The 20,394-nt window shown below is 61.3% G+C and overlaps 1 protein-coding gene across 4 annotated transcripts in view; it reads left to right on the top strand.

Annotated features, from left to right (window-relative positions):
* The window catches only part of PSTPIP1 (proline-serine-threonine phosphatase interacting protein 1), a 45,491-nt gene that overhangs the window by 24,312 nt on the left and 785 nt on the right, over positions 1 to 20,394 (top strand). Inside the window, exons 2-15 of one of the 4 annotated variants that reach the window (XM_032267290.1) lie at positions 477 to 577; positions 800 to 874; positions 9,049 to 9,083; positions 9,262 to 9,368; positions 9,882 to 9,938; positions 11,591 to 11,653; positions 12,267 to 12,365; positions 13,239 to 13,284; positions 14,298 to 14,377; positions 14,967 to 15,065; positions 16,049 to 16,145; positions 16,631 to 16,721; positions 19,403 to 19,458; positions 19,695 to 19,819. In XM_032267290.1, coding sequence (XP_032123181.1) covers positions 477 to 577; positions 800 to 874; positions 9,049 to 9,083; positions 9,262 to 9,368; positions 9,882 to 9,938; positions 11,591 to 11,653; positions 12,267 to 12,365; positions 13,239 to 13,284; positions 14,298 to 14,377; positions 14,967 to 15,065; positions 16,049 to 16,145; positions 16,631 to 16,721; positions 19,403 to 19,458; positions 19,695 to 19,819 — 1,131 coding nt within the window. Of the gene's footprint in view, positions 1 to 476; positions 578 to 799; positions 875 to 9,048; positions 9,084 to 9,261; positions 9,369 to 9,881; positions 9,939 to 11,590; positions 11,654 to 12,266; positions 12,366 to 13,238; positions 13,285 to 14,297; positions 14,378 to 14,966; positions 15,066 to 16,048; positions 16,146 to 16,630; positions 16,722 to 19,402; positions 19,459 to 19,685; positions 19,820 to 20,394 lie in introns of all 4 variants that reach the window. The other 3 variants (XM_032267289.1, XM_032267291.1, XM_032267292.1) reach the window with 3 other exon arrangements.

The raw sequence follows: 20,394 nt of genomic DNA, 5'->3' as shown, positions 1-20,394 counted from the left end.
ACAGCCTGGGGTTCAAGGCCAGGCCAGCCACCTTCTAGCTGGGCTACTCTGGATGAGGTCGAATGTCACCCCTCTGCACCTCAGTTTCCCCACTTAGCTGAGGTAGGGATATTGGGAAGGTGGCACCATGACTGAGTGAATTTCAGGGCTGGCTGTCATCGGGGGACTTATGGATGGCCCTTCCCATCGCTTTCATGCTAATGTTTCCCAGCCTTTGAGCTCTGATGCCAGGCCAGCCACCCCCAGCCCTGTTAGCTGGGTGGGGCTCACTTACACACCTGTGGCCTCTGCAGATGTGAGGGGACCTCCTGTGTGCCTTCCTGCATGAGGACAGGTCTGGAATCCCAAGAGCTTTCCCTGAGCAGGGGAGATGGAGACAGGAGAGAGGCTGTTTCCGAAGGTGGTGGGAGGGCCCCCAGGGCTGTGCCCAGTGCCGTGGCTGTGGCCCTCATGCGTCCTTCTGTCCTGTGTCACAGTGCAGGGACTTCACAGCCCACACAGGCTACGAGGTGCTGTTGCAGCGGCTGCTGGATGGCAGGAAGATGTGCAAGGACATGGAGGAGCTGCTGAGGCAGAGGTGAGCTGCCAGGCAGGCCACGGGGAACGCAGGGCGGGAGGCAGGTGCCCTCCACCCAGCTCCTCCAGCAGTGACCTGGGTCCCCATCCCAGCCCAGCCCAGCCCTGTCAGAACATCCCTGCTTTAAAAAGTCAGGAGTGTGACTCTCCTGTGTTCCCTCAAACCTGGACCTCCGCCAAGGGGGCAAGTCACTGATGAGTTTCAAACGCGCTGTCTGTGCAGGGCCCAGGCGGAGGAGCGGTACGGGAAGGAGCTGGTGCAGATCGCACGGAAGGCAGGCGGCCAGACGGAGATCAAGTAAGAGCTCCTGGGCCCTGGGGCCCGCTCCTCTCCTCTGCTGGCAGTTTCTGGGCCTTGAGAGGAAGTTTAGGGCTTCCTGGCATGGGGTAGGCTGGGCAGAACCAGGGAAGGTTTCGATTGCTCAGGAGGCATTGAGACCCCTCCTTGGTACTGGGTTATCAGATATTCAGAGTAAGGCCAGGTTCTGTGTGGGAGAAAACCCGAGGGTCTGAGTGCTGGAAAGGGTCTGGACACGGGAGGCAGGAGGCCATCCATCCTCTGTCATTTGCAGCAAAGCCTGCACCAGTCTGGGTGGCCTCCACTGAAGTCCTGAGGGGCAGGTGACAGGCTTCTCCGCTGGCAGGCAAGCCCCCTGCAGCACTGGCTCAGCCTGGGCTTCAAGGAGGGACAGGTAGCCAGGGCTGGGGTTGGGAGGGGACACACCTGGGTTCCAGCGCCAGCTCCTCACCCTGCCGTTGTCTGCCCTTGGGCTGCTGCTGACACACGCCATGCCTCCGTTTTCTCATCAGTGATGGGATAATCATGCAGCCCTCCTCAAAGGAGGAAGTGGGCCCAGGGGCTTAGCTGACGCCTGGCTGTAGGGGAGGCCATCAGGGGAGTGGCTCTGATCAAGCAGGGGGTCTCCAGCCCTGCAGGTCTCTGCGCGCAGACCGCTGGGGCTAGAGGAGGGAGGAGGAGAGGAGGGTCAGGTCAGGACAGAGCCGTGCAGGGCATAACAGTGGTGTGCAGGGGCTGCTCTGAGAAGGCCCAGACTGCCCCCTGGGCGAGGACAGAGCCAGGCTAAGGGGCAGACGGACTGCTGGCCTCCAAGTTCTTGAAAGGGCTCTGCAGAGTCGTCCTGCTGAGGGGCCCTGAGGCCCGACCTGCAGCTGCTGTGGACCCCCTTCCCCTCCTGCCGGCTCCCCGAGAAAGGGACTGAAAGTGCCATACTCTGAAGGTCCCCCAAAGACACTGGGCACCCTGGTGGCTCCTGCTTCCAGCCAGGAGCGATCGCAGGAGGGCTTCCACCTGGCATGAGCCGGGGAGATCCACGTGCAATGCCGGAAGGTTGCGTGCGTGGGGCCAGAAAGTGTGTACGCAGCCCTGGGAGGACGAGCGCTCTAAGGATCCCTCGGAGCTCTGGTCCCGGCCCAGCCACTGGGAGCTGTGGTCCGAGGGCAAGTCGCTTCGCCTCTTCTCATCTCCCACTCCAGTGAGCTGCTGGGCAGATCAACTCCGAGGGCCTCCCAAGGGAAGCGCTGAGGGCCAGGTGCAGGCTGGGCACAGAGGAGGGCTCAGGACATGGTGGGGAGTGAATGGGCGTCTGTGGGGAGGTGCCTTCTGCAGGAAGCAGTGCCCAGAGCTCTCAGGCAGGGGAGGGACGGCTGTGTGGGCCTGGCGGCACGAATGGGGGAAACCCTCCCGGCCTCCAGGCCAGCTGGAAAAGTACTTTCCCAGAAAGACAGAGTACCTCATGGGGAGAACTGGAGACTCAGGAGAGGGGGAGAGGACAGCCCCTGGCAAGGCACAAGGGGGGCCAGGCTGGGGTGTGTGTGACGCAGGCTCAGGGGGTTGTGAGTCACAGGGGATTTACAGCAGGGAAGGAGAAGCTACCCACAGGGAAAATGCAATGGGGGTGGGGAGCAGGGTGGGCTGCGGGAAGGGGGAGGTAGGCAGCATCTTGCTCCATTTGTATGACTAGGAAGGGGCCGGGTGGAGGCTCTGGGCGGCCCTGAGTGCGCCGTGGTTTTGCAAGGCCATGTGGGGCGGGGCCTGCCCTCACTTATCCCTGCGTCGCCTTGGATGGTCCTCCCTGTCTGAGTCTAGGGTCTGTACCTGCAGAAGGGGATGGTCACTTGGAGAGGTGTTCTGGGCAGTCACAAGGACAGGCAGAGAGTGCCAAGCCACAGGGGTGCCTGATAACAACCCCCAGGCCCCACAGGCCCTATAGCCCCCCGCAACTCCAGCCCTCCAGACATCAGATCAGCGGTAGTCCCCTGCTCAGTCTGGGGCCGAGAGGCCTGACCCGGCAGCCTAGACCATTTCCTTTGGGACCCAGCCCCTCCCTGGCCCAGAACCACAGGCCCTTGGGAAAACCACCTAGGCAACTAGAGGCTGGAAGTCCCTGGAAGGGGAGCCGCAGACCAGGGCTAGGAGCACTGTCAGAGCTGGCCTTGTGCCTGCCAGGGGAACTGAGCTGGGGTGAGGAGTACCAGGCCCCAGGTGCAGCCAAAGCAGCAGCAGGAAAGGCAGAAACAAAGCCCCGGGCCCGCAACCCAGACACAGAGCTTCCCAGGGCAGGCAGGGAAGTGGCGCGGGAGAAGCCTGAAGAGCCTGAGCTCCCTGTCAGGCAGGGCGGCCAGAGGAGCAGGGAAGAGCCGGTGCAGAGGACTGGGGGGCCTCCTGGGAGGGAGGGAGAGGGAAGGAACTGGTGGAGGAGGGAGTTGAGCCCACCCCTGCTCACCGGCTGCACAAGGCTGGGTCACTGCACACAGTGGGGCTCCATAAGTGTTGCTGTTGAGCCACGTGGCATGAAGTAGTGATGCTGAGACCATGCAGCTGTTCTCTTCAGTGTAGGCCAATCATCCATCCTCCATCCATTTAGTCACCATTTAATTGAGGACCTACTATGTGTTGTGGCCTGGTTGCATCAGGAGGATTCATTAATTTCAAATAAAATAAAATAAAGGGCTTTGCCATTCCTTGGCCAGAGTCCAGCACACTGAGGGTGACTTCCTTCTCCTTCCTAGTCCATTGCATCAGGGCCCTCTTATGCCCCACCTCTTCCAGGAAGCCTTCCCAGACACCCTGCCTTGCCTCACTGTCAGTCTTGGCTTAGACCAGGTTACCTCTCCCCATGCCAACCTGAAGGGCTTTTGGTGGGGAAGGATGAGCAGTGGCTGGGGACCTGTTCCTCACCTTGGACTCCTGGGGCTGTGTGTGTTGGCCCTCAGGAAAGGTGGCCCAGCTACTCAGCGTGGGGGCTTGTGGCCCATCCCTGAGGACATGAAGCCCCTGGCTTCCCTGAGGCCCCAGCTGCCCCCCAGGTCTGTGGGATACCCCTTAAAGAATAGGCAGGGGCTGGGGGGATGGGAAGGCTGGGGACAGGCTGCAGAGCAAGGACAAAAGCCAGGTGGTTAAGTGGCACCATAAATAGCCTAGTGAGCACTGAGGGCGGAACTGGCCGGAGTCCCCAGCCCCCTGCCTGAAGGTGCTGCATTTCTGCACATCCCCTGCCCACAAACCAGCCAGGAGCAACCCTCAGGCCTGAAGGCTCAGGCCACTGAAATTGACAGGAGGTTACATCTTAGGTGATGTCTGACATGTACCACCTTCGCATGTTAACTCAGCAAACATCCATGGGGCAGTGGCAATGGAGGATGGACAAGACCCAGTCCCCAAACTCTAGAGATCCCCACCAGCACTTTCAGTGCCTTTTAAAGACAGCATTAGGCCGGGCAAGGTGCCTCAAACCTGTAATCCCAGCACTTTGGGAGGCCGACCTGAGGACAGGAGTTCAAGATCAGCCTGAGCAACATGGTGAAATCCCATCTGTATCAAAAATGCAAAATTTAGCTGGGCATGGTGGCGTGAGCCTGTAGTCCCAGCTACTCAGGAGGCTGAAACAGAAGAATCGCTTCAACCCAGGAGGCGGGGGTTGCAGTGAGCCCAGATCGCTCCACTGGGCTGCAGAGCGAGACTTCGTCTCAAAAACAAACAAGCAAACAAACAGAACCAGCTAGCATTAGCAGAGGGCTTACCAATGCTGCTGATATCACGTGTCCGGCCCTGCAGAGACTGCACCTGACTCTCCCTTCTAGCCTCTGGGCCTTTGCTCCTGCTGGCTCCCTGTTCCTCCCCTGCCCAGCCCCACCCATCCCTCAAGGCCTGCCTGAAATGCCACCTCCCCCAGAAAGCTGTCGCCCCCACCCCCTATTTCTCCTCCTGTCTCAGGTAAGGTGCTGGGGGTGCCATGTGCCCCCCGAAGCTGCACAGGGCAGGGTTTTGGAAGACAAAGGAAAATTGAGGCAGGCAGGGCGGGGCCAGCTTCCTGCAGCCCCTCTGTAGTTACTGGTGAGCAGGGCAGCCACCAAGGGGTGCAAGTTTGAACCCTCACATCCCTGCCTCACCCCCACTTGTCACAAACCAAAAATGCTGTGGTTTTCCTGTCAGAGAGATTTCTTTTTTCATGGTCTCTCTTCCTCTGAACTCAGAGAGAATGACAACTTCGCTGAGGATATTGGTGAGAGCGGGCCGGGCCCTGTTCCTGTCAGGTGTCCCCTGACGCTGGCTCGCTGTGGGCACAGCCTCAGCACAGGGAATCGAGAGGGCCACTCCTGTCAGCTGCTGGGCAGGCTGCAGTGGGGACAGAGCAGGAAACACAATGGAAATCTAGATTGTGTTTGAGCACAGAATTTCAGACTGAGCTTCCTGAGAGCCCAGTCAAAAAGGGCAATGGGATGAGTTACACGTGGAGGCACTGGAGACAGATGGCAGGAGGTAGAGGCCTATGCAGGGACCCTGTCCTTGACATGTGATCGAGTCACAGTAGAGGCGCTCAGGGACATCTTGACAGTTTCTCTGTGCATCGGTGGTGGGGGGTGGGGGGAGCAGGAGGGCGGCGGGGGAGGAAGGGGGAATTTCATAGGGCAGAGAACGACTTTACGGGGGCTCCCAGATCCTCTGAAAGATCAGAGCTCAAGGCTGTTCACTTTGGGAGCTCTGGGGCAAAGCTGGGCTCCTCCCTCATGCATAGAGCTGAGGCTGCCTCCTTGAAAGTCTGGGCCCAAGAAAGGGAGGAGTGTCCTGGGCCTTGTTGTGTGGGCAGAACTAGGATAGCCTGATGGTTCCAGCAGTGGGGACAGGGGACCTGCGGCAGGAAGGCCTGCAACCCAGGGGACAGCAGAGGGGGCCTAGAGTGGCCAGAGCCTGCCTAGGTGCCCTGCCCTAGGCAGAGGCAGCGCCAGCATCTATGCAGCCCCCAAAGCTCAGCCAGGTCATAGGGGCAAACGTGAGTTCAAGGCGAGCACAGACTGTCACTGTCAAGGCTGTCCTGGGGCAGGGACAGAGGCTGACTGTCCACCTGGCAGTGCTGTGGGTTCAGGCAGGCTCCCAACTTCCAGGTGGGGGGCTGGGTAAAGGGCCAGCAGCACCCAGAACCTGCGATTCCTTACAGCACCCCCCAGCCTGAGACCATGGGCCAGGGTGGCCCATAGGTGGCTTTGGGGTTGAGAAAGTCTAGGCTATGAGCCTGGGGACAAGGAGGAGGAGAGCCAGGCATTGCCCCTGTCCTCAAGGGCTCGTGGTTCAGCGGCTGCAGACATAGACTGGGTTAGCCCACGGTGACATCTGTGCTCAGAAAGGACAGGAGGGGGTGCCAGGCAAAGACGTTGCAATGGAGATGGTCATGTGCAAAGGCCCTGAGGCAAAATGGAGCCTGGCACCTGGAAGGAACAGGGGAAGGGGCAGAGAGCAGGGCTGACAGGTGGGAGGTGAAGGTGGGGGGCAGGGGCTGCAGTGGTGATGGCAGTGAGCATGGGACAGGTACCAGATTTAGGAGACAAAATAGAAGGTGGCGGCAAGGAAGGGAGAGGACAGAGCCGGGGGCGACTCCTGGGTTTCTGGTGTGTACAGCTGGTGGACAGGGGAATCTTTTCTGAGTGGGGAGCCCTGTGGGAGGAAAGATTTGCAGGGCAGGTGCTGAGTCTGGTTTTGGACAGCTGAATTTCAGGTATCTGTCAGATGTGAGACCCCAAAGGTGAGGGCCGGGCAGTAAGTCTGGGGATGCTGTGTCATGAAGGAGGGGGGACCGAGGGTGGTGTGCGTGAGGGCTGGGTGGGGGCATGGGGGACCACGCTGCTCCTGGAGGCATCTGTGAATGGGGGGCACTACGCTGAGGGGTGCACTGACAGGAAGCAGAGTGATTGGAGGTGTCACGGCTGGTGAGGAGTCAGAGTCCTGAGCCCCACAAGGGAAGGTGGGGTCACCACGCAGCTGCCCCCTTTCCTTCCTCTCCCTGGGCTCCGCCTCCTTCCGCAGGGCGGCCACGGGTGCAGCGTCTTCATCCCTCTGACCGTTGGCTTCTCATCTGTGAAATGGCATAATAAAGGGCTGGCAGAGTTGTGAGGTCTCGTCTCTCAGGCCAGCAGGTCTCACGTCTGGATGGGCATCAGCAGCGCTTGGGGCCGGGCCCCAACCCGAAGCCTCAGCCTCAGGAGGACGGAGACAAGCCTGAGAATCTGTATTTCTTTCTTTATTTATTTTGAGATGGAGTTTCGCTCGTTACCCAGGCTGGAGTGCAATGGCGCGATCTTGGCTCACCGCAACCTCCGCCTCCTGGGTTCAGGCAATTCTCCTGCCTCAGCCTCCAGAGTCGCTGGGATTACAGGCACGTGCCACCATGCCTAGCTAATTTTTGTATTTTTAGTAGAGATGGGGTTTCACCATGTTGACCAGGATGGTCTCGATCTCTTGACCTTGTGATCCGCCCGTCTTGGCCTCCCAAAGTGCTGGGATTACAGGCGTGAGCCACCACGCCTGGCCTGAGAATCTGTATTTCTAACAGGCTCCGCCGATGCTGCTGCTGCTGGCCTGTGGACCTCACTTTGGGATCCATGAGTTTAGGGTGAGGGGCCCGGCCCCCACAGATCTCCCCCAGGCCTGGACCCTCAGGGCTCCTACCAGGGTGCTGCTCCTCCTTGGCCTCCGCTCCCCCAGGTGTCGATTGAGAGGAGAAGCCCCCGGAGAAGCCCCCTGAGAAACCTGCCTGGTGCGCTGCCCTCGCCCCCCAGGGCTGTCTGGTGGGAGTCATGAGGCCGTGTGGCCGCCAGGGGGCGGGCGAGCTGCTCCACAGAGAAGCTGCGGGGAGAGCCAGATAAAATACTGGATGCCCAGGTGAATGTGAATTTCAGATAAACAACGAATTCTTTAAAAACAGAAGTAGGTCTGGCAGTGTGATGCCTCCGGCTTTGTCCTTTTTGCTTAGGATTGTCTTGGCTATAGAGACAATGGGGGCTGGGAAGGGAGGGGAGGGTGGGGAGGTATAACATGCCAGATATAGTATGCACCTAAAGTAAAATAAATAAATTATTTTAAAAAATAAATAAATAAAATAATTTTAAAAAACCATAAAATGTATATAGCCAAAATGTATTTGATCTGTAGATACAATATATATGATAAATGGCAGTTACAAGAGGAAAAAAAAATGGTAGGTTTTAGGCCGGGCGCGGTGGCTCACGCCAATAATCCCAGCACTGTGGGGGGCTGAGGCGGGCAGGTCATGAGGTCAGGAGATTGAAACCATCCTGGCCAATATGGTGAAACCCTGTCTCTACTAAAAATACAAAAATTAGCTGGGTGTGGTGGCGGGCACCTGTAGTCTCAGCTACTCAGGAGGCTGAGGCAGGAGAATTGCTTGAACCCTGGAGATGGGGTTTGCAGTGAGCTGAGATGGTGCCACTGCACTCCAGCCTGGTGACAGAGTGAGACTCCATCTCAAAAAAAAAAAATAAAAATACTATTTAAATATGACAAGGCGCATACTAAACTCAAAAAGTGCTCGTTCATCTGAGATTCACATTGCACTGGTGTCCTGTGTTTCATGTGTTCATTCGGCAGCCCTCCCCCTTGCCCATCGTTCCCTCCCATGCCCGGTGCTGGGCCTTCCCTCACTCCCTCCCTCCCTGGCAGACAGTGCCCACCTGTCATCTCCGGTGCCCTGCCCTGCTAACCTCTCCTGTGGCCATCCAGCCCCTCCAAACATCCCCTGGGCCACCTGTTGAGAGCCCATTTGAACACTGTCCTCTCCCCTGCAGCCTCACCGTGGGGCCATTTGATACCTTCAGAGGAGAGATGGCTGTGACTATGGGTTCAGGGGAGGGGGAAGGGTCCTAAAGACAGCCCCTTCTTCTCTAAGAATGCAGCCAGGAGCACAGATGGTGGGGACGTGGGCATTGGTACCTCCTTCTTCTACCACATTGCGGGAGTTCGAGTGCTTTAATTTGCAGAGAGCTTTGCCTTCCAGAAATCACAGTTTGGAGCCCCAGTGGATGGTCACCATCTGGCTAAAGGGTCCCTTGGTTCTAGAGTGACCCGGGGTCTTCCCACCAAAATAAAAGTCCCCCTGGGCCAGCGGGACTTCAGGTTCCCACTGTGCTCTCTCCTCCTCCTGACCTGGACCTGTTTTGCAGCTCCCTGAGGGCCTCCTTTGACTCCTTGAAGCAGCGTAAGTACCCTACTCTGGGGTGATGGGATCTTTACGGGTGTTGAGGCTGGTGGAGGGTTTGGGGGAACAGAAAATGAGGTGTTGGGTTGGGGCTGCGCTGGCCCAGATGGGTGAGTTGTGGCTGGCTGAGGCCCATCAGGTCTGATACTGGGGACCAGTGTCCATGCTCTGCCCCCAGAAATGGAGAATGTGGGCAGCTCACACATCCAGCTGGCCCTGACCCTGCGCGAGGAGCTGCGTAGTCTTGAGGAATTCCGGGAGAGGCAGAAGGAGCAGAGGAAGAAGGTGAGGCAGGTGCAGGGGGCAGGGGAGCAACTCCCCCATCGCCAGCCTCTCAGTTGCTCTGCGGGTATGGGGCTGACCCTCCCCGCAGAGCCAGTGGAGGGTGGCAGGGGGGTGGCGGGGGGACAGTACCCCAGGCTTTGGGGCTTGAGGGTGATCTGAAGTGGGTGCGGAGGGCAGAGGCCTGGCCGCTGGCACCAAGGCCAGCTCCCAGTCCCAGGGCCCCATGGAAGGTCCTTCCCGCCAAGCTGCCTTACGCCTAGGAAGATCCTACTACCGCAGACTATGGAGAGTCTGTGGCAACTTGGGGGTGTGCAGCCGAGGCAGTCTGAGTTGTGGGGGATCACTGGAAACTGGCTTGAGTCCAAGGAGCAGGGCTGATTGTCCTGGAGAAAGGCAGACTTGCAGCCAGTCACCCTGCAGGACTGTCCGAGGTGGAGGAGTCAGACACAGACTGGGGCAGGGGAGTTGTGTGGCATTGCTTAGCATCCAAAGGGACTTCTCACCCATACGCAGGGCATGGCTATCCTGAGACAGAGTGGCTGCATGGAAGTGAGGTCCCCATCATGGGAGGTGTGTAAGCAGAGGCTGGCAGATCCTTGTCAGGGAAGCTGCAAGGCTGGGGTTGGGGATGGGCTTCCTGGAGGGCAGGCAGGACGCAGGCTGCCTGGAGGCTGGGCTTGGGCCTGTGGGGAGGGGTCTCAGCCTCTCAGGGCCTTAGTGATGAGGGTGGTGCCTGGCATAGGGTGGGAGGGCAGCAGACAGACCTGCTGCTTGCTTGGAGACAAAGGATCATTGTACAACTGAAAATGGAAAGTCACAACTCAGCCTGGAAGGGGAAGAAGCTGTACCTGAGGCTGGGGCCTGGCTGAGGTTAGCGGCTCTGCTGGCTGGGCCTGGGTGTCCTGGCCCAGCCACTTCCCATCTCCATGCCTCAGTTTCCCTCTCAGGATGGGACACATATGCCTACCTCCCAAGTGCTGGGAGCTCAGCCCAAGCCATGCGCCCGTCAGTCTCCACAGACAGGGCTGCAGCTCTGGTTAGCAGCTCTGCTGGTAGAAATGGAAAGGGGTTGGTTGCCCGCGCCACCTGCCCATCCACCAGCTGGGCTTTCCGGATTCTAAATATGGGGTTCTGAGCAGACAGTGGGTCCCCAGAAGCCAGCCCAGGCTTGAGATGCTAGAGCAGGCACACTCTCTGAGATGGGACCTGCCGGCAGAGCCTGCAGAGAGCTTGCTGTGACGGAGGGACCCCGGCCCGCTATTTTGGGCCCTCATGTGGCCAGAGGAGCTGCAGTGGCTGCAAAGACTGTTTTGGACAGAGCACTCCTTCCCCAGGTGGCCAGGGCCCTGCATGCAGAGCGCTGTGTTGTAGTGTGTAACATGCGTGTCTGAGCCTCTGTGTGTGTGTGTGTGCTCACACTGCAGAGCAAGGACACATGCTCACAGGAGTGTATGCACGTGCCCATCCTCCCCTGCATAGGGCTGCGAGCATATGTCCTCGTCCAGCCCTGTGCACTTGGGTGTTCTGGGGTGTGCGTATGCATGTGCTGGTGCCTCGCTGGTCTCCCAGCTGGCACAGAAGCCCCCTGAGACCCCAGGCACAAACTGGCTCAGCTCTCCTCCTGCCTCTTAACCCAGTCTCTCTGTCCTGGCTGTGTTTCCTTCTCTATCAGAAGAGGAAGCCCCTGGCACAGGGGCCCAGTGGCCGCTGTGCTCGCATGTGGCCTGTGGTTGCGTGTGGGTGACTGTGAGTAGACTTGTGAGTGGCTCTGTGGGCATGCACAGGAAGGCCGGTGAGCGTGCGTGTGGGGAGCTGGGGATGGGGGCCTGTGTGCCTCCGAGTTCGTGTGGAACTCTGCATGTGTGTGTCAGAGTGTGCAGACACGTGTGAGCGACTGCCGTGCCTGCAGAGGCTCGGTGAGGCAGGATGAAGGACTGTGTGCGCACGTGTGTGGGGGTGGGGACTCCCCAGCTGTAGACCAAGCTCTGGCCAAGGTCTGCAGCAAGGACCTCATGGCACACCCATGCCTTGGGCTTCTCTGTCGCCTTCCGTGGTGAGGGTCGCTGTGAAGCAGCAGGCTCTGAGGGAGGGAGGGCAGCCTGTCACCCCTCTCCAGAGCCAGGAGAGGTGCTGCGCCTCATCCCAGGGACACCCCGTCCTCTTGGCCTAGGGGAGCGTCCCGAGGCCGCGGCCCTCGGCTCAGAACCTCGTGTCCCCTGCAGTATGAGGCCGTCATGGACCGGGTCCAGAAGAGCAAGCTGTCCCTCTACAAGAAGGCCATGGAGGTGAGCGCCAGGGCCTGGGGCCGCGGCCTTCCCTCGGGGCGCAGCGCAGGGCTCAGGGTGCGATCCCGGGCTGTGGCCCCGGGCGGGGCATTTGGAACAGGCTGGCCTCGGCCTCTGTCCTGCGGCGCGCACCAGCCTGCGGGGCGCTTGGGCCTGCGCTGGACGTCATGGCCCGTGGGGATGGGCCCCGGCCTGTCCCCTGCGGAGCTCGTGACTGAAGGACAGATGAAGCCAGCTGGGGACTCCAGGGTGGAGGAAGGAGGGACCCCTGAGCTGGATCCTGCGAGACACTGGGCAGGAAGGGGGAGGGGCTCTTAAGAGGGCGCGGCGTGTCCAGGGGGCGTGGCCTCACCGAGGAGCACCGCCCAGGAGGCGGAGCCTGGGGCAGGCCCCGCCCTCCTCTGGCGCGAGGGCGTAAGAGCAGGACTGCCAGCAGCCCCCACGCCTTCTCCATCTCCTTCCGGACCCCCAGCCCTGTCCCTGGTGAGGATGACCCCACTGCATCCACAGCCTCCGCCAGGGAAAAGGGGAGGCTGGGCTTAGAGAGCTTCACTCCCGGGTACCACAGAGCAGGGCTGTGCAGCCCCCAACTCACGCCCCTCTGCACCCCCAGTCCAAGAAGACTTACGAGCAGAAGTGCCGGGACGCGGACGACGCCGAGCAGACCTTCGAGCGCATTAGCGCCAACGGCCACCAGAAGCAGGTGGAGAAGGTGCGCTGGGCCGCCGGGACGTGTGGCTCGTCCAGGGCTGGGGGCGGTGGGGGAGGCGTGCCGTAGACACCCCAAGCAAGGTCTGCATCTGGGACACGCTAGCTGCTCAGCCCTCTCTGACCCCCAGTCTCCCTTCTGTGAAACGGGTTTCCAAGACAGAGCCTTAGGGCCTGGGCAGGTAGGTCAGCTGCATCCCCTTTGACACCGTCAGGCGGCACTCAGGGGCCCATTCCTCGGAGCAGGCCCACTGAGGCTCATGGGGCTATGAGAGCAGATCCAGCCCTCACACAACCTGGGAGAAGGGCTCAGCAGGCCCCTGTCACAGAGAGGAAACTGAGGCTCACAGGAAGTGACTTGTCTAAGATCTCAGAGCCAGGAAGCAGCAGTGAAGGCACCCCAACTCAGGGGGTCTAGAGCCCATGCTCCTGATGCTGTAGCCTCAGGCCAGAGAGGGGGTGTCAGAGCTCCCAGGGCCCAGTAAACATGTTACCCACTGCACAGACAGGAAGGCTGAGGCTCAGAGAGGGAAGTGTCCCAAGGGTGAGCTGGGGTCAGTCAGGGGCCAGAGCCCAAGTCCCAGCCAGGGGCCTGAGCAGCGGTCACGTCTCTCCTGTGGGTTGAGGTCTCACTCTCCATGTTCATGGGCCTCCTCCTCGGCTGGGCTTCCTGTCTTCACTTCCTTTCCATGCAGCCAGCCTGTGGTCCTTTGTAGGGGGAGGTTGCTGGTGGATGATGGCATCTGCCCACAGTTGGCTCCTGAGTGTCCCCCCCCCCCAGGGTGGCCGGGGAGGGTGTGACAGTCACTTCCGAGCCCCTGGGGTGGGCCCTGGCTCCTGGGGCAGGGGCTCAGCACTGCTCTTCCTGTTTCCTCAGAGCCAGAACAAAGCCAAACAGTGCAGGGACTCAGCTGGCGAGGCAGGTACGTGGGCCCAGACTGCCTCGTCCAACCAGGCGGAGGCTGGGCGGTCCTCCCCACATACACCTCCTTACCCTGGGGACACACACACACTCCACCTGGCTGCCCAGTCACAGGTGCGGCACCCTCAGTCCAGATGCCTGCAATCAAAGTAAACGCTGTGCTCTCCCATTCATTGGCCATTCTTGGCACTTCACGTGTTCAGTCCTCCCAGCTGCCCTCTGAGGTGGCTGCCGTTATGATTCCCTTTCTTAACAGATGAGGAAACAGAGGCACTAAAAGGTCCAGTACTTGCCCAAGGTTACAGCCAATAAGTGGTGGGGACTGCGTTTGGACCCAGGCCTTCGGGCTTCAGAGCCACATGCACGGGCACAGCCCCAGGACACAGAGCCACTCATCCATCCTACATGCACGTGCACGCCCACTCTCAACTCAGGCACACGCAACTGTGCACACAGCATTCTGTGGGCCTCTGTCCTTCACTTCATGCCCAAATCCTACCAACACCCTTGTCCCTGCTGGTGCCCCACCCACCGGACCCAGTGCCCACCCTCCTCCCTTCCCCTGGGAAGGCTTCTCCCTTGTGCTCTGTCTCACCCGGGACCCAGCTACTCTCTTGGCTGGGAGACAGGTGACCTTCAGAGATCTGGGCACAAGTTGTGACCCAAGCCTGCAGGACTCCACCTCTCCACCCCTCCTCCAGCGCATGGCTGCCCTCCCTGTGCCTCAGTTTCCCCTCTGGAAAGTGAGGTGGGGTGCCCAGAGATGGCCAGAGGCCAGGACTCTGGACTTGCAAATATGAGGCTCCACTCCAGCTCCACTCGGGCAGCTCAGAGCACAGTGGGGGAGCCGGAGTGGTACCAGCATGAGTGGCCCCGGCAACGTGTTCAGAAGAAGCCCCGCCAGCTGCCAGGGCAGGTCCCACGGGGGAGGTGGCCTCCAGGAGGGGACCCTGCAGGAGCACAGGGTGGAGGAGCTCCTGTCCGGGCCCTCCCTGAGGCCGCCTGCACTTGCAGAGCGGGTGTACAGGCAGAGCATTGCGCAGCTGGAGAAGGTACGGGCGGAGTGGGAGCAGGAGCACCGGACCACCTGTGAGGTGAGTGGCCCACGCAGAGCCTCGCTTTCTCCAGCCGGGAAGTGGGAGGAGCTGCTTCACGGGGCCCACCCGAGGCAGTGGGGGAAGGTACCGTAACTCACTCATTCAGCCTCCTGCTCACAGGCCCTGGGCAGGGCCCTGGCCTGGGTGCTTCCACCTGGCCTCAGTCCTGGGCCCTTCGTTGCAGGCAGGCAATCTTCCACCCTTTTTGTTGAAGACAAAACTGAGGCTTGGACAAAACCCACAGCCTCTCTGGGCACTGCCAATGGCCAGGGCCTGGGGAATAGGGCTCAGGACTCCTGTCCAGGGTTCCTCTCATTACCCCTCTGTTTCAATGTGGTGTGGCCTCAAGGGAGACTGGGGCAGGGATCCCCACCCCCACCCCACCCCGGCAGCTCCACCTCCCTTCCTGCAGCCTCAGGGCTGGTCCAGAGTGGGGATAGGGACCCCAGGGCGCTCTCTTCTCTGGATTGGGCTTCCAGCAGAGGGTGCCAGCCTGGTCAGCTCCTGCTGAGCTGTGAGTGGGGCCCAGCCTGGCCTGGCGGGGCAGTGCCTCCTCCCGCAGCTCACCTCGCTGCACTCCCCCCAGGCCTTCCAGCTGCAAGAGTTTGACCGGCTGACCATTCTCCGAAACGCTCTTTGGGTACACAGCAACCAGCTCTCCATGCAGTGCGTCAAGGACGATGAGGTAGGGGCTGAGGGCCTTGGGGTGGGGTGAGGGAGGGCAGCCTCCAGGTGACAGCATGCCCAGGTCCATCTGAGCCAGTCAACAAGCATGTGGTCCTCTGTGGTCCAAGCCTGGCCTGAGGGGTCTCAGGCCTCAACAGCTCAGCCTTTGTCCCCAGAACCCCAAGATAGGAGCTCAGTACCACACAGGGCCACGGCATCTCTGCCTCAAAGACGGTGACTCTGTGGTTCCCCTGGCATCTGCCGTCTCCTCCTCTGCTCCCTCTGCTGGGGCTGGGAGGGGAGGTGGACACAGCTCTCAGGGGTTGGCAGAGGCCAGAGGACCCCAGCTGCTCTGCTCTAGGCCCGGTGCTTGCAGGAGGCAGGCACAGTCCTCCCTCTGCTCCCCACATCTCCAGGGTGTGCTGGTTTCCCTTACTGAGTCCAACCTGCTGGATGGGTCCTCCCCAGCAGAGAGCGGCCACCCCCACCAGGGGTCCTGAGCACTGTTGAGGAAGCCCAGAGCAGGCTTTCCCAGGCAGCCCTGGCCCCCGTGCCTGCTGTGTTTCCTGCCTGACACTCCTGCCCAGGGCTGGGGGGTTGATTTTGCTGTTTTTGCCCCCTGCTCCCTCCTCGCCTCCTCGGGATGGAAGGCGTGAGCTCGGGACCGACTCTTCTTACTGGCCCCAAGGCCTGGTGTGCTGCATTCTCTGTGACCTTGGGCCAGTCACTCTCCTTCTCTGAGTTTCCTCCTCCATCTGGTGGAAAGAGGTGTCCACTTCAGAGGACAGGTGTGAGTTACGGCCCGTGCACAGGGCCTTGCGCACTGAAGGTGTTCAGGAAACAGGAAGCTGTCAGCCAGGGCTGTGACTCCTCAGGATCAAAGACCCCAAGCTGCACACAAAGGCCTGTGAGGCGGTGGGGAGGGGGCCGCCGGCCAGAGTTCAGACCCTCAGAGGGGCAGAGCGGGCATCGGGCTGCAGCCTCTGCTCTTTCCCGCCCCAGCTCTACGAGGAAGTGCGGCTGACGCTGGAAGGTTGCAGCATAGACGCCGACATCGACGGCTTCATCCAGGCCAAGAGCACGGGCACTGAGCCCCCGGGTGAGGCACCGCCTGCAGACAGCGCAGCCTCTGGGCGCACTGAGCCCCATGGAAGGCCTGGCCCAGAGCCTCTGAGCCTTGTGCCAGGACAGGGCTGGGGTAGCTCATGGCTCCCCTCCGGGCAGAGCAGCCCTAGCTAGACCCCAGGGCTTGCGGGGGTTTGGAGACAGTGCAGTCTCAGGCTGGGTCCTGGGCCTGCTGCCTCCTCACAGGCAAAGCTAAGGGCATGATGGCACTCAGAGGAAGAGCTGGGGGTGGGGACTGAGGGGAGGGGCTGCCACAGCCCCACTCCCCACCTGTTTGGTTTCACTGAATCATGGGTCCAGAATATTAGGTCTTGGTGGTCCCTATGGTGGAGTCTCTCATGGGAGCGAGACAGGCACCTCTCCAGGCACCAGGATGGGCCAGGTCCCCAGCTGGGTCACTGGCAGGGCCAGAATGGGGTGTTGGGAGCTGCCCTGGGCCTCACGGCTTGCTGTCTGCAGCTCCGGTGCTCTACCAGAACTACTATGACCGGGAGGTCACCCCGCTGACCGGCAGCCCCAGCATCCAGCCGTCCTGCGGCATGATAAAGAGGTGAGGCCCCAGCAGACGGAGGCAAGGCTCGAGGCTGGGCCAGGAAGTAGGCCGAGCCCTTCTGCTGCACCTGGCCCTTCATGGTTCACTGAGCACCTTCTATGAATCTGGTGACTAGTTTGGGTGCTGGGCACTCTCTGGAGACCAGATAGGCTCGGTTCAGCCTATGGGACCCTCAGCCCAAGGGACCCGACATTAAGTTATTCACCAGGGGCTGTGTTCCGAGCTCTGGGGAGGCCCCTGTGCTGGCTTCCTTGTTCCTGGTGTCCCCATGAGAGCCTGGTGTCCCCATGACAGCCTGGTGCCCTGTCATCCTGCAGTGGCAATGCTCTCTGGCTGGGGCAGGACTGGGGCATCTGGAGAATTCTCCAGACTCTTCCAGGGCCCCTTCCCCAGCCTGGCTGTAGTCAGGTGCCACGGTCCTAGTTCCGGGCCTCAGTGTGTGACCTGGGCAAATCACTCACATTCTCTAGGGCCAGGGTCCTAGGTTTTGGGGTCAGATTCAGAACCTAAGGACCCCTCCTGGTGCGGGTCTTGAGTGATGATGGTGACAGCCCATTGGGAGCACCAGCCAGCTCAGGGAGCCTCATAGCCAGGCCTTTAAGGGGGCCATGTGCCCTGTCTGTGAGCATCCACGAGGGTCGGTGGGTTTCATGTGGTTCCTGTGCCCCCAGTGCCATGCCACCCTCCTCTCTCCAGCCAACCCTCAACCAAGAAGGCCCTGCCTCTGGGAGGTAGCAGACCGCGGGGAGGAGCTGATGCAATTCCCGGCCCTTCGCAAGGACCAGCTCATTCCAGGGCCTCAGGAGCCTCCTACTCCTGGGAGGCAGAGGCTCATGGGAACCACCCGTGCTCACAGAGGGGGGTCCACACACCCCTTTGAGAATCTCATGAAAGCAGTCACCCCAGGAGGCAGCACATCCGCAGCCTCGCACCCTACAAAAGCTGGGGGACTCGGGCCTCCCTGCACCTGGTGAGGACCTGGATCCCAGCAAAGGTGGTCATTCGCGCAACTGGACAAAGAGCTCACCTGAGGCAGTGTCAGGAAGGGGCAGAAAGGGATGCCCCAGAGAGGATGAGAGAAAGACAGAGACAGGGAGGGACGGAGAGAGGAAGGGGGGGGTGTCCTGCAGGGCGGAGGGAGGCCTGACTGCTGAAGGGGGCTGGTCAGGCCTCTGGATGGGGCAGCTAGAAACCAGACAGGGTTGGGGAGAGGCAGGTGTCAGTGGCTGAGAGTTGGAAGTGTAGACAGTCTGGGGAAAAGAGGTATGGGGCGGGCAGCACAATGGCTCAGCAAGCCCTGCGCCCCCACCCCCACCGCGCTCTCACCCTGTCCTTTTCTGCGGGACGCTGCCTCCTGTGTCTGCACCGCCTGTGATAGTGTCAGGCCCTCTCACGTGCTGGGCCATGCGTGTCCACCCTGCGAATGTGTGTGCACTCCTAGGCCTCCGCCCTCGGCCCCTCATGTGGGAAAGGACCCCACATGCCACCTTGAATTGCAGGGCAGCCTCCTGCAGGCCCCTGAGTCGTGGCTCAGCCCCTCACCTGCATTCAAGGTTCCTCAGCGTCTGCTCCCGTCCCAATTTCAGTCTGTCCCCCACACACCCAAACTAGTCCATCATTCCACAGACCCCCGCCTGCCGGCGCCTCCTCCCCTGCACCTGCGCGCTCCCCCTCTGGTCACCGGCAGAGCCTCCTCCCCTGCACCTGCGCGCTCCCCCACCCACCCCGGTCACCGGCAGCGCCTCCTCCCCTGCACCTGCGCGCTCACCCCCTGGTCACCGGCAGCGCCTCCTCCCCTGCACCTGCGCGCTCCCCACCACCCCCCCACCCCCCGTCACCGGCAGCACCTCCTCCCCTGCACCTGCGCGCTCCCCCCTCCCCCATCACCGGCAGCGCCTCGCTCCCCCTTCTCGCCTAGTAAAAGACTCACCTCTGAAGACTCAGCCGCAGCCCACCAAGAAGCCTTCCCGCCTCGGAGGCAGTGTCAGCCTCTCCTCTGAGCCCCCACTACCGCCTGCTTCAGGGGGTGACCCCAGCGTCGGCCTCTCGCGTCTTCTGCTTTATTTTCCTTTATTCAGTAAACCTTCACGACCCCAGCTCAGTCCAGGCCTAAGCCTGGCGCAGGCGCAGGGGTAGAGTCGCCCAGCGCCGTCCGGGAACTCCTGTGCACAGGGTGGCAGAGCTGGCCCGATCCCCGGGGCCGGCGGGGAAGGGGGCTGGCTCGGCCCAGGCAGCAGAGGCCCCAGCAGGGCACGTGTGAGCCAGGCTTCCTGCGGCAGTGCACCCCCCACCCCCGTCGGGGAGGCTGCTAGGGCGAGCTGGGCAGGGCGCGGAGGGTGAGGCCTCAGCACGGAGGTCCTAGAGCCCCCGAAGGGTGCTGGGGTCTTCCCCTGAAGCTCCAGCAAGGGGCGCTGCAGGGAGCAGGTGCGGACGCGGCCTGCAGAGGGCGCCAGTGGGGGGGCGTAGCTGGGGACGGAGGAGCCACCGGGACCAGGTTTTGGGGAACCCTCCGGCCCCAGGAACACCTCATCGGTCACATCCATGCCCGGAGGCTGGGGCAGCCCCAGCCCTGGCAGAGCGCGCAGCTCTGAGAACTCTCCCTGCCGAGCCCCCCCCTCCGGGGGGGGCCCTGAGTATGGGGTGGGGGCACTCACCCTCTCTCCTCTGCTTGTCCGCAGGTTCTCTGGACTGCTGCACGGAAGTCCCAAGACCACCTCGTTGGCAGCTTCTGCTGGTAAAGGGGGTCAGGAGGGGACCCCCAAACACACTGATCCCAGGGGGAGGTCTCCTACATGGCACAGATGGGGCCACTGAGGCCCCTCAAGGGGAAGGGCGTGCCCCCCAACATCAAGTGTGGAGAGCCGAGGGAAGAGGCGGGGCCCAGCATGGAGAAACCCCGTCCCAGCAGGACCTCCAGGGGTCGCAGAAAGGGGAAGGGTTCATGCCTCACTCTGCTCTCAGCCTCCACAGAGACCCTCACCCCCTCCCCCGAGCGGAATGAGGGTGTCTACGCAGCCATCGCAGTGCAGGAGACGCAGGGAAACTCGGCCTCGCCAGCCCAGGAGTACCGCGCGCTCTACGACTACACAGCACAGGTGAGGCCGCCACGCCCCAAGCCACCTGTGCCGCCTCCCCGCACCTGAGAGCTCCCTGTCCCACTCAGAGCCTCACAGCCTCCTCTCTCCTGGTGGTTTATCTCTGAGCGTCCTCTCCTGCTCAGGAGGGCACGTGTCCCCCAGCGTGTGTCCACACTAGCAAGGGCGCCTGGGAGAGTGCTCAGCATGGGCTCTGAGGACAGCCCCCGGGGTTTGGAGGGCCTCTGATCGTCTGTGCTAAAAGGAAACTGGCAGCAGCAGACCTGAGTCTGCTCGGCCTGCACACAGCACACACGTGGAGCACACGTGCCTGTGCCATTCACACAGGCTGGGCACTGCGTGCTGCACAGGTGCAGGGGGTGGGGTGCTGACATAGCCTGGGGCTGCCTGCAGGTCATAGCTTGAGGGCCAGGCTTCGAACCTGTGGGTCAGGGCCGTCCTCCCTGGCCATGGGTGCGGAAAACTGGCCAGAATGAGTCTTGCGATCATGCCAGGATTGATTTTCTGATGTCCACGCAGCGAGGATGCATTAAGGCAGCCACAGGGCAGCTGTGAGAGAGGGTCCACTCTGCTCC

The sequence above is a fragment of the Sapajus apella genome, unplaced genomic scaffold, assembly GCF_009761245.1.
Source record: "Sapajus apella isolate SASKATOON/1434 unplaced genomic scaffold, GSC_monkey_1.0 scaffold168, whole genome shotgun sequence".
Classification (NCBI taxonomy): Eukaryota; Metazoa; Chordata; class Mammalia; order Primates; family Cebidae; genus Sapajus; species Sapajus apella.
This window is presented reverse-complemented; position numbering and strand designations above follow the sequence as displayed.